This window comes from Nannospalax galili, unplaced genomic scaffold (assembly GCF_000622305.1).
Source record: "Nannospalax galili isolate Female #2095 unplaced genomic scaffold, S.galili_v1.0 scaffold957, whole genome shotgun sequence".
NCBI classification, from domain to species: Eukaryota; Metazoa; Chordata; class Mammalia; order Rodentia; family Spalacidae; genus Nannospalax; species Nannospalax galili.
In genome coordinates this window covers 1,229,990-1,242,596 of record NW_008340047.1, presented here as the reverse complement: position 1 = coordinate 1,242,596, position 12,607 = coordinate 1,229,990, and the positions used below count along the sequence as shown (strand labels likewise).

At 48.8% G+C, this 12,607-nt stretch overlaps 1 protein-coding gene across 1 annotated transcript in view; it reads left to right on the top strand.

Moving 5' to 3' along the window:
* Nlrc5 (NLR family CARD domain containing 5) overlaps positions 1–12,607 on the top strand; it is a 79,348-nt gene that overhangs the window by 48,115 nt on the left and 18,626 nt on the right. The window contains exons 22-27 of the mRNA XM_029564416.1: positions 150–239; positions 1,789–1,872; positions 4,110–4,193; positions 6,723–6,812; positions 6,940–7,002; positions 8,720–8,803. Of these exons, the coding sequence (XP_029420276.1) occupies positions 150–239; positions 1,789–1,872; positions 4,110–4,193; positions 6,723–6,812; positions 6,940–7,002; positions 8,720–8,803 (495 nt within the window). The remainder of the gene's footprint in view (positions 1–149; positions 240–1,788; positions 1,873–4,109; positions 4,194–6,722; positions 6,813–6,939; positions 7,003–8,719; positions 8,804–12,607) is intronic.

Here is a 12,607-nt window from a genome sequence, read left to right as displayed (position 1 = left end):
CCTGCCGTGGGCCTCAGTTTCCCCGCCTGTACAATGAGGGACCTTGGCTAGGATGTAGTCTCCAGGACCCCTTCCAGCCCTGCCTCAGAATGTGGGAGACTGACATGGTGGCTCGAGCTCTGTTTTTGCTATGTTTGCCCCTCTCCAAGGGATGCCCTGGCTGGTGCCTATGGACCACAGTTCCTGGCTGGAGCTCAGTTCTCGGAGTTCAGTCCGTCCTGCATCCCCAGGAGCTTCAGGTACTGTCTCCTGCTTCTGTTTGGGGGTTAGGGAATGGGCAGAGCCAAGGGGTCGAGGCTAGAAATTGAGGCATAAGGAAGAGAGTGAGAAACAGGAAAAGCAAAAGGTGTGGGGCAGAGGCCAGTGCTGGGGGCTGCTGGGCCCTTTGGGTCAACTCAGAGGCTCCAAGGCCTGACATTCTCCTTAAAGGGAAGATTCCATATCTCTAAAGCATAGGGAAGCCCAGCCACTCCCTGCCAAGGCTTGCCATCTACTTTTGAGACTTCCATTTCTAGAAAGAGGCTTACTCCTCGAGTTTAAGACTCTTCAAGAAAAGCTGGGGGTGGAGAGAAGATCCTGGTCTGATGTAGTCTCCAGGACCCCTTCCAGCCCTGCCTCAGAATGTGGGAGACTGACATGGTGGCTCGAGCTCTGTTTTTGCTATGTTTGCCCCTCTCCAAGGGATGCCCTGGCTGGTGCCTATGGACCACAGTTCCTGGCTGGAGCTCAGTTCTCGGAGTTCAGTCCGTCCTGCATCCCCAGGAGCTTCAGGTACTGTCTCCTGCTTCTGTTTGGGGGTTAGGGAATGGGCAGAGCCAAGGGGTCGAGGCTAGAAATTGAGGCATAAGGAAGAGAGTGAGAAACAGGAAAAGCAAAAGGTGTGGGGCAGAGGCCAGTGCTGGGGGCTGCTGGGCCCTTTGGGTCAACTCAGAGGCTCCAAGGCCTGACATTCTCCTTAAAGGGAAGATTCCATATCTCTAAAGCATAGGGAAGCCCAGCCACTCCCTGCCAAGGCTTGCCATCTACTTTTGAGACTTCCATTTCTAGAAAGAGGCTTACTCCTCGAGTTTAAGACTCTTCTTCAAGAAAAGCTGGGTGTGGAGAGAAGATCCTGGTCTAGGAGTTAGGGGTCTCCCAGCTGTGCCATGAGGGTCTGTGAGACCCTGGCAGAGCCCTTACATCCTCCACTAAGAGGTACCTAAGCTGGCCCCAACAGAGCTATTCAGGGAGAAGATGCGATGCTCCAGACAGGAGGGCCAGCAAGAGCAAAAGCCAGGAGCAGGGGCAGCCTGGCTCTGAAGCATTTCAGTGTGGCTGGAGCACAGGGGGGTGAGGTTGGGGAAAAGCATTCATTTTTTATTAGTGAGAAGTCATAGAGGGTGTTAAACATTGAAGAGGGCCCATTAGAGTTTTAGTGTTAAGAGGTGAGATCCCTGCAGGATACTGAGGGATTGTGGGAGGCAAGAGTGGAAGTCAGAGAGAAGTAAGTGATCGGGGTGAGTGAGGATGATGACCTGGGCTCAGACAGGGGCAGTAGAAAGGCCTTAGAGGATCACTGGATGGAGCAGCTTTAATGTGGATGTCAGAGTGGTGGGCAGAGGAGGGGCTGTAGGAAGGGCCTGGAGAGGGAAGTGTGCTGTGCAGGACATAGGAGAGGAGCTCAGGGTCTGCACAGGAGAGGAGCCTACAGCTCTGGGGAAAAGGGCAGTTAGAAGGAGGAGGGTGTTCTAGGCTAGACGGGGGCCCTGGGTCTGCTCTGATCCCCAGCCTGCCCCTGCCTCTTCTCAGTCTGCAGGAGTGTCAACTGGAGCCCCTGAGCCTCACCCACCTCTGTGACACTCTGAAAGCGTGCCCAGGGCCACTGGAAATTCAGTAAGTGACACAATATAGCCCTGAGGGAATAGTGTGGGTGGCATCACAGAAATCTGGAAGAAGGCTTCCTGTAGAGAAGTAATGTTTCTCACCCAGCCCCTCCACCTGTCAGCCCCATCCTGTGAGAGTTCCAGGACCTTCTGATGGAAAGTTGGGCATCTTCCATGAGCTCTACCCTAGAGCACTGCACCGCTGCTACTGGGATACACTGGGATGGTCCTGCCCCTTCCCACCCTATTCACCTCTGGACCCCACAGAGGTTCCTACTGGGTCCTATTTCTGTGGCTAAGCTCATCACTTTGAACATCTCTCCCTGGGTGACCACCTTACCCACCCAGGTCTGTGACCAGAGACTAGCCTCACATTCAGAAATTGGCTTAGCTACCTGAGAGCAGGATGTCCCCAGGCTTTATGTTCCTGGGCCTTAGCTTCTACTTCTGCAGAGTGAGCCTTTCCTCTGGGAGTCAGTGCTGAGATTTTATACATGAATGACCTTAAGGGCTGGAGAGATGGCTCAGTGGTTAAGAGCACTGACTGCTTTTGCAGAGGACCAGGGTTTAGTTCCTAGTGCCCACATGACAGCTAACAATTGTAACTCCCGTTCCAATTGATCTGATGCCCTCTTCTGGCCTCTGCAGGCATTGCATGCACGTGGTACATGCATCCATGCAGACAAAATGCTCATACACATAAAATAAGAATAAATTATTAATTTAAAAGAATTATTTTTGATTCATTTATTTTTATTTTATATGTATGAGTGTTATACCTACATGTAAGTAAGTGCACCCTGTTGTGCAGGGCCAGAAGAGGGCGTCGGATCTCTTGGAACTAGAGTTTCAGACGGTTGTTAGTTACCGTGTGGGTGCTGGGATTTGAACCCAGGTCTTCTTCAAGAGCAACCAGTGCTCTTAAATGCTGAGCTATCTCTCCAGCCAGGACTTGGGGCTGCAGACTCTATCCAAGTTTCATGAGAAAGGCAGAGCTGGGGGGGTCTGAGCACAAGTTGGGGGTCTCAGGATCCCCTCCCTGGCTTCAGTTAGCTGTCCTGGGATTCTCTAGGTAGGTGGTCAGTTCCCCCACTGTAAGTCTACCTCCCTCTGTACCTATTGGAAGACCTGTGTTAAGTTGGGATGGGTCATGTGACAATTGCTTTAAAAATAGGTGTAGACCCTGCCTGTATCGTCCAAAGGCCTCGGTGCTGTGGGCTTGGGGTGAGGGGAAGCCCCACATGGGGAGGTGCTATGGAAACAGCCCCCAGTGAAGGTCCCAGACACCCTTTTGGACCCAAACCAGTCATAGGCAGAAAAGACAGACTGAGCCTGCTGGATGCTGACAAAGGTGTTACCCTTCACTCCAACTGCAGAACCTCAGGCTGCTCTGTGTATTCCACACTCCACCCACATCAATGCTAGGTCCTGCCCCCTCCTCCCAACCAAGCAGCCAATGTAGCAAGATGGTGGTAGCCAGGCAGCCTGCAGTCACAAAGAAAGGAGGACAGAGAGTGGGAGCAGTGGTGGGCAGATGGGGAGAAGGCAGGAGAAGAACACAGCCCAAAGGGTTCTAGGGCCAGGAAATGACTCCAGATCCCCAGTGGAGGGCTGTGTGTGGCTCTGGGGTACTCAGGGCATACAGAGGCCCAGGGATGGGTATTTGGACTTTCTCCTCTGTATGCCGAGTCTGTCAAATTATTTGGACCTGCAATATGGTGGTTGGTGTATTTGGATGGGCCACAGAGACCCATATCTCTCCAATGTGACCTATAGCTCACAGGTTTCATTTGCTTTGTCAAATGGGATGAAGGCAGTTGATGGCCCTCTACTCACAATCCTGCCACTCCATGGAGTTTGGGGGAGTCTCTCACAGATGCTTGGAAATCCAAAATGCCCAGCAGCCTGGAAATAAAGCGATTATGTTCAGCTCCATCCCATTTCCCAAATATGTCTAACTCGAGGACCCAGCCTTGGGAGGGGAACTCAGCCTTGAGAGGGGGACCCAGCCTTGGGAGAAGGACTCAACCCTGAGAGCAGGATCCAGCCTTGGGAGGGAGACTGAGACTTGGGAGGAGGAACCAGGCTTGGGAAGGGGACTCAGCCTTGGGAGGGGGACTCAGCCTTGGGAGGAGCTACTTCTAGCAACACCATTCTCATCCCATCTCCACAAGGCCCTGGCTATGAGGCCATCTGCCCACTTTTCTAGAAGGTTCCCCCACCTCATTCAGACCCTTTGCTTCACAGATTGTCCTGCAAGACCCTAAGTGATGACAGCCTGGAGACTCTGCTGAGGTGCCTGCCTCAGCTGCCTCAGCTCAGCCTGCTACAGTAAGCCCAGTTTCCAGTCCCACTGCTGGCTAGTCTAGCCTGTCCCCCAGGCTCTGTGTGGTGGGGCCGCCCTTCTCATCCCCGCCCCTTCTCCTCTTTCCCTCCCTTCCACCACTGCATTTCTTCATGAGTCCCAGCTGGGGACTCAGATCTGCGCCCAGCTTCACAGCAAATTGTTTGTCGCCTCTGGATCTCAGTTTTATCTTCTGACAAACGGGGTTTGTACCACAAACCCTTCTTTGAAGTCCAGACTTAAATAGGTCTATTTGACAGATGCTCAAAATCGCATGAAAGATGAAATGGGTGTGGCTATCAGAAGCAGCTTCTGCTGCCCACAGAAAGGTCTCCTACCCCTATGAAAGATGCCCGTGAAGATATAGGCCATGTATATGTCACATGCAACTATTTTAAAGGTCACCATCCAACTCTGTCAAAGCGGAAGAATTTAAGCAGCATCCATCAAAGTATTTAAAACTCTGTTTTCTAATTTCAGTGCAGACTGGTTAGAATTTAAAAAGGATTTACTTTAAATATTCTTCTAGCAGAGGGGGTAGGGGGAAGCAGCCGCAGCCGAGATGGAAAAATACAACAGGAAATTAAATCATAGCCTTAATAACAGCACTGAGAGCACCAAGGCTGAGCACCCGTGATGCCAAAGACTGTTGGAGTTGCCTCAGGATCTTGTTTCTCCTACAGTTCTGTGGGGAGAGAAGGAGGGGGGAGATGTGAACTGGTCAGGCATGGAACAGTCCATGCAAACCACAAGGGACAGAATGGGTCAGATGCCTCCTTTGGTCACAGAAAGCATGGTAGGTGGGAGACTTTACACCAGAAAGGGGCTTCTCTTTGCCCAAGTCACACTGCACCTCCCCCACTTTTGCAGCTATCTTTGCAATGGGATATCTTTGCAAAGGGCCAGGCCCTTTCCTGGGCTTACCTCATTCACCCCTACTGTTGGCACACCTACTGTGGGCTAGGCACTGTCTGGAGTGCTATGACATTACAAAAATGAAGCAAATGGCTAGATCTCTGCTTTCTTGATGTTCACCTTGTAGCACAGGGAGTTGAGCAAAGAGTAAAGTGACATCAAAATGATACTTAGCCAGTGTGGTGGTGCACACCTTTAATCCTAGCACTCGAGGCAGAGGCAGGCAGAGCTCAGTGAGATCAAGGTCAACCTGGTCTAGATAGTGAGTTCCAGGCCAGCTGCGGCTACGGGAAGACTCTGTCCCCCCAACTTCCAAAAATGATGCAGTCAGCCAGGCATGGAGGCACTACCTGGACTCTAAGACCTTAGAAGGCTGAGGTAGGAGGATCTCAAGATCCAGGTTAGCCTGGGCTACAGAGTGACACCCGGCCTCAACAAACAAACAAATAAAAAACAAAACAAAACAATAAAAGACAAATGTAACCAATGACAAAGTACTTTTTTCCAGGTCACAAGTGGCTAGAGGTGACACAGATGAGGGCAGGTATATTCAGGGAGTGTCTCTGAGGGAAGATGCTGAGCAGCCAACCTAAAGGACAAGAGGGAGCTGGCAGTGTGAACTTGTAAAGGGCAAGGAACTTTATTACAGCCCTGTGGCATAACTGAGTTTGACAGGTTACAAGAACAGCCCTGAGGTCAATTAGGCCAGAGCCAATGACTGGCAGGGAAAAGCTAGAAGAAGAGGGAGGTGCTAGGGCTGGTCACACAGAGCCTGGGAGCCAGAGAGTTTGGGTTTTCATCCCCAGGAACTTGAACGACAAATGATTTGAATTCAAAAGCTCAGCTTGTCTGGGGGACTAGAGCAGCGCTGTGGAGTTGTGTGCAGCCAATGTGAGATGATTGGGGCTGACAATGGTGGAATTTGGGGAGGACTTGGGAATGGAGCTGACAGGACATGCTGATAGAGGCCTTATAGGCCCAAGGAGGCACCAGAGCAGGATGGACCCACATCTGGGCCTCTAAGGCAGTGGTTTGCAGCTGGGAGTAAATGCCCCTCAAGGTGTCACTGAGAGGTCTGTCTCTTTGGCCTTGTGATCTCTGGAAAGAATTCAGACTTTCAGAGGGGGAGGGCAGCTAGAGTTTATTACAAAGAACTCTCAAGATAAACAGATACAGAGGTCATTTTGTGACAGCCTACATTTTAGATTGGTTTTGTACTATTTCTAAAGTCTCTAGAACAGTTGGCTTCCTCCTGAAGGCAGTTTTCAAAAGGCTGTTTAGTTAAATTTTTTTTGAGGCTAGGTCTCTATGTAGCCCAGGCTGGCCTCAAACTTATGTAGTTGAGGATGACCTTGAACAGCTGACCCTCCTATCTCCTCCTGGCAGATGCTCAAAGTCACACAGCTAGTAAACAGAACTGGGACTCAAATCCTAGTCATCTTGCCCCTATCCCCACCCCTCTTTGTCCCTCTTGAGTCTTTAACATCTCTCTTATTGTTTCACTGAGCTGTCACACAAACCATCCTCCTCTTCCCCTCCCTCCAGCCTAGCCACGTTTCTTGGCTGATTATTTGGCTTAACCCTCCTGCTTTCCCTCTCAGGCTAAGGCACACAGTCCTGTCTTCCAGAAGCCCTTTACTGCTGGCCAACTTCTTCAACCTGTGTCCACGGGTTCAGAAGGTGGATCTCAGGTGAACATCATGCTGGGACCCCCACCCCAGGACTAGTCGTGAAGGGTGGAGTCTGGCATCTGATGGATGTGCTGGGAGCACTCCAAGGACATGGCCAAGTATGGCTGAACCTTTGCTGTTGCTGCAGGTCCCTGTATCATGTGGCTCTGTACTTCCAGTCCAGTGAGAAGCAGGAGGGTGTGTGCTTTGGGTAAGTTCTCTGAGCCATCTTCTATAGCCAGAGGGATCGGCAGACTGTCTCCTAGGGGCCAGAGCCGAGTGCTGGCTACCTGTTGCCAAACATGAACTTGTTCCTCCAACACAATGAAACAGAGGCCCAGAGAGGGTTCGTTGTTGTGCCCAGCAACTAACAGGGAATCTTTGTCCAACCAGATCAGAACTCAGGGCTGGTCCTACAGAAAGAATTCCATAACCTACCGACCAACCAGCTCTCCAGTTCTGCACCACCAGGGTCTGGGGCTTTGGGCAAGCTGTTTGCTTTCTGACCATGAGCTTCCTCAACTATAGAAGGGAGCTATGGACTAGTAGAGTATTGGCAAGGCTGGCTGTATAAAGCAACACATAAGGCACCAGGCATGTACACGGTCACACACACACACACACACACACACACACACACACACACACAACTCTCCTTTGCTGACAGGGTAACAGGGCCTAGCACTGGAGACAGGACAGCAGACAAGAAGGCAGCTTTGAATTGCAGAGGCAGCTGAATTCCACTAGCTCTCTATGAGACCTTGGACCCATCCTTTGGGGTGGTTGGCCTTCTCAGCTGTGAAATGACAGTCAATGAATAACCCATTCACTGGGCACTGACCCCTGTGACCATCCTCTGAGAGTCCTGGGAACATGGCTCCTCTGAGCCTGCAATGTGGTCACATAGTGGGGAGGGAGGGCAAAGGGGCTGAGCTGAGCCTGCCGACTGATCCAGCCCAGAGGCAAAGGGGTTTTTTGTAAAGGGTTAGAGAGCGCTGTGATCCCAGCACTCAGGAGGCTGAGGCAGGAGGAGCTTGGGTTCAGCCTGAGCTATATAGAGAATCCCTAGGTAAAAAGAAAAAAAAAACCTAAAAATATTAAAGAGAGTGATGGTAATAAAAATTTGCTAGCAATTTTAACATCTGAGTTTCAAATTTTTAAAAATTATTTTAGTCCTTTTAAAAAATCATTTATTTTTATTGTATGTGTATGAGTGTTATGCCTGCATGTATATAAGTGTACCCATGTTGTGCAATGCCCCTAGAGGACAGAAGAGGGTCTTGGAGCCCCTGAAACTGGAGTTACGGATAGTTGTTAACCACCATGTGGGTGCTGGGATTTGAACCTGGGTCTTCTGCAAGAGCAGCCAGTGCTCTTAACCACTGGGCCATCTCTCCAGTAGCAAGTTTCAAATTTTAAAATGTTGCTGGCTTGCCATGATCTTTTCATCTACCTTACTGTGAGGCAGGCTTACTCTCACTTTAAAGCCCAGCTCTTGGCAAAAGCCGATGCCACTCTTTCTTATTCTCCCAAATCCGTCCCCATGTCTGAGTTTTCTTTTTGGAAGGGTGTGGAGGGTGTTCAGTCACTCAAACTAGATCTTGAGGACCTCACCTAGAGGACCTTGGTCCAGAATTTCTTTCTCTGTGGATTTGGTGAGGGACCCACGATTTACATCTCAAGTCCCCAAGTGATGCTAATGTGACTGGTTGAGGATCACACTTTGAGAAGCATACCTCTCAGAAGGAGAATGTGAGCTCTGAGAGGGACCTGGCTCAGGGAGCAGGATACATGGGTTCTGGGCATTTCCAGATCATCCCAGCTTTGGTGGGAGCCCTGGAGCTCTGTGACCACACCCAGGAAAGGTTGGGCTAGAGGTGGGTTGTGTAGCTGAACAGTTGTCTCTTGTCCCCCTCCCTGCCCTGCAGGTTCCATAGCTGCAACCTCAGCCAGGAGCATGTGGAGCCACTGTGCTGTGCGCTGGGCAGGTGTAAAGCCCTCAGTCAGCTGGAGTAAGTTGGGAGGAGGGGAAAGGACTGAGAACACTTGGAGGGGGGCTGGGTGTGTGCATTGGTGTGAGTTGGGGTGAGCAGGCGCCCGCAGGTGAGCAGGTGCCCACTACCACTCAGGACCAGTCTCTGCTTGTCACTGTGACTGAATACCTGACAGAAGCAACTTGGAAGGAAGGAAGGAAGGAAGGAAGGAAGGAAGGAAGGAAGGAAGGAAGGAGGGAGGGAGGGAAGGAAGGACAGAAGGAAGGAAGGACAGAAGGATGGAAGGAAGGAAGGACAGAAGGAAGGAAGGAAGGAAGGACAGAAGGAAGGAAGGATGGAAGGAAGGAAGGAAGGACGGATGGAAGGAAGGAAGGACGGAAGGAAGGAAGGAAGGAAGAAGGAAGGAAGGACAGACAGAAGGAAGGAAGGAAGGGGAAGGAAGAAGGAAGGAAGAAGGAAGGAAGGACAGACAGAAGGAAGGAAGGGGAAGGAAGAAGGAAGGGGAAGGAAGAAAGGGGAAGGAAGAAGGAAGGAAGGAAGGAAGGGTTTATTTTTGACTCACAGAAGGTGTTTGTTTTTTGGTTTTCTTTTTTTTTTTTTTTTGAGACAGAATCCCCTGTAGCCCATGTTGGCCTCAAATTTGCTGTGTAGCTGAGGCTGATGATAAATCTCAGATCTACCTGCCTCACCTCTAGGGTCCTGGAATTGCAGGTGGGCACCACCTACCTAGCCTTGGCTCATGGTTTAAGAGGGATACAGTCCATTAGGTGGAGAAGGCATGGTGGTAGGAGCATGAGGCAGCTGATTGTACTGTGCCCGTAATCAGGAATCAGAGAAAGGTGAATGCTGGTGCTCAGGGGGATCCTCTTCTTCCTGCCCTCATCCCTGGCCTATGGGATGGTGCTGCCCACATTCAGGGCACATCTTTTCTTCTCAGTTAAATCTCTGGAAACACCCTCACAGTTGCTTGCAAAGGTGTGTCTCCTAGGTGATTCCAAATCCAGTAAAGTTGGTGATGCAGATCACATCCTGTAACTTGGGCAGCCCTTCAGAGGGCGCACCAGGATTCCCTTAGCCTCAGGTCTGTCTTGTGTGTCCAAGTTCTGCAGGCAGATGGGGTTTACAAGAGGAGCCATTGATTTGCTTGGCAGGTGGTCAAAAGGACCAACTGACTGAACAGAGGAGGAATCTGAAGCCAGTCAGGGTGAGGACTTGGGAAGTGGCATCCCTATGGTTTGTGTTGGGTGTCCAAACAGGGGCAGAAAAACAACATCTGTGAACACCTGTCAAGATTCTCCACCATTATAAACACCTTATGAGTTTTCATTACCCTCCCAGCAACCCTAGGTACTGTGACTGTCCTATCTACAGATGAGGGAACTGAAGTACAGAGAGAGTTTAAGAACTCACCCAGCATCATACAACTAACACAACTCTTACAGTTAATAGAGTCCAGCCTAGAACCATTGAGAAATGGCCAAGTTATCTAAAAATAAAGAAATAATAGCCATAGTTTAAATTTCTACTGTGCCTAGGTGTGTAATATCAGCATTTTGGGAGACTAAGGCAGAAGGATTTCCAGTTCCAAGCCAGTCTTGGCTCCATAGCAAGTTCAAGGCCAGTGAGACCCTATCTGAATTAAAATATAAACTATGCCAGGCATGGTGGCACACACCTTAATCCCAGCACTCAGGAGGCAGAGGCAGGTAGATCTCTGTGAGTTCAAGGCCAGCCTTGTCTACATAGTGAGTTCCAGGACAGCTGGGGCTACAGGGAAACCCCGTTTCAAAAAAAACCAAAAAAAAAAAAAAGAAAAAAAAAACCCATAAACTAATTTCACTTGTGATAAGAGAGCTGTGACAAAGCCAAAAAGAGAGCTGTGACAAAGAAGTGTGTGTTTTTATTGTTGTTATTTGTGTGTTTTATTTTTGTTTTTTATTCTTTGAGAATTTCATACAATATATTTTGGCCATATTCATCCTCCCTCCTCCAACTCCTCCTAGATCCTACCCCCCTTCCTGACCCACCCAACTTTGTGTCTTTTTTTTTTTAATATGTCTTTTTTTTTTAATGTGTATGTGTGTACTACCTGTATTCATGTAAGTGCACCTGTGTAATGCAGTGCCCTTGGAGGTCAGAAGAGGGCATCAGATCCTCTAAAACTGGAGTTACTGATGGTTGTTAGCCACCATGTGGGTGCTGGGAACTGAATCCAGGTCTTTTGCAAGAACAGTCAGTGCTCTTAACCACTGATCTCTCCAGCCCCACATCTTTTTTTTTTTTTAACCCATCAAGTACAATTTATGCTGCCCATATACTCGGGTATGTGGGTATCTACTGGATTGTGGTTGACCTACCTCAGGCCATACCCTTAAAGAAAACTGACTCTCTCTCCCAGAAGCTATCAGTTGCGAACAACTCCTTAACTAAGAGTGGGACATTGTGCCCACCTCCTCTCTCTATGCTGGGATTTTGTCTGACTTGAGTTTGCATGAAAGATGGAGCACAGAAATTGTAGGAGCCAGAAACAGTGGATGACTACAAAGAAACAGGGTTTTCCGGACACAACAGGGCAGTTGTACATATGAATTCACAGTGGTTGTAACAGCATGCACAGAATCTGTAGAAGCATGAATTTTAAGGAAAGATGAATGTTTCATTATAAAGGGAAACTGTTCTTGTTTTAAAGTCATCTTAAAGCTGGAGGTGTCACTTAGTGGTAGAGTACTTGCCTAGCACGTATGAGATCCTAGGTTCAAACCTCAGTACCACCAAAACCAAATACAGGTCATTTTATTAACTGGCTTTGTGAGACAAAGCAATTTTAAAGAAGATTTATTCTTATTTATATGTGTGTTTGTATATGTATGTGAATGTGTGTGCACTTTTTAAAAGAAATTTCTTGGGGCTGGAGAGATGGCTCAGCAGAAGAACACTGTAGTTGCTCTTACAGAAGAACTGGGTCGAATCCCAGAGTGAGATCCTGTTTTTTAAAAAAATCCTCCTTTACCTTTATAGTTTTAAGATGGCTTCTAATGTGAACAGAATTTAAAAATTAAACTACAGTAGGCTGCAAACCCAGCACTTAAAGCTAAAGCAGGAAGGTGAAGGGTGTGGGCCATAAGACAGACAGACTTTGTCTCAAAAACAAAACAAAACAAATTACACAACCAAGGCACTGTAAACCCTTGCTAGATAACTGACATTGAGAAAACGACAGGGGCTGAGGTTGCAGCTTGGCTACAGAACACTTTTACCATACATGAGACTCTGAATTTGATCCCTAACACCAGAAATATATTTCCCATGCACACATGATAAAGATGCTGATTTTAAATACTTTATTCTAAAAGCTTCAGAGATAAAATATGACACAGTGAATTTGCTTCTTGGTTAAGGGAATAAAGACTGAGCTGCTGGGAAAATGGGGGCTCACTATCTAGCAGGATTAACTTATCTTGGGATGAATTGGGCAGATTTCCAAGTTGGGGGGGGAGGTATATTTAAGCATTACTGATGAGCAGCAACCAACCCGCCTTCCACTTGTGGCATCAGAAATGTCTCTAGACACTGTCAAATATCTAGTCATTGACAATATCACACCAGATGCTGCACTTTTTAAAAGAAATTTCTTGGGGCTGGAGAGATGGCTCAGCAGTTAAGAACACTGACTGTTCTTGCAGAGGACCCAGGTTTGATTCCCAGCACCCACATGGCAGCTAACAACCGTCAGTAACTCTAGTTCCAGGGGATCTGACACCCTCTCCTGACCTCCATGGGCATTGCATGACGTGTGTAGACTCACATATATGCAGGCAATAG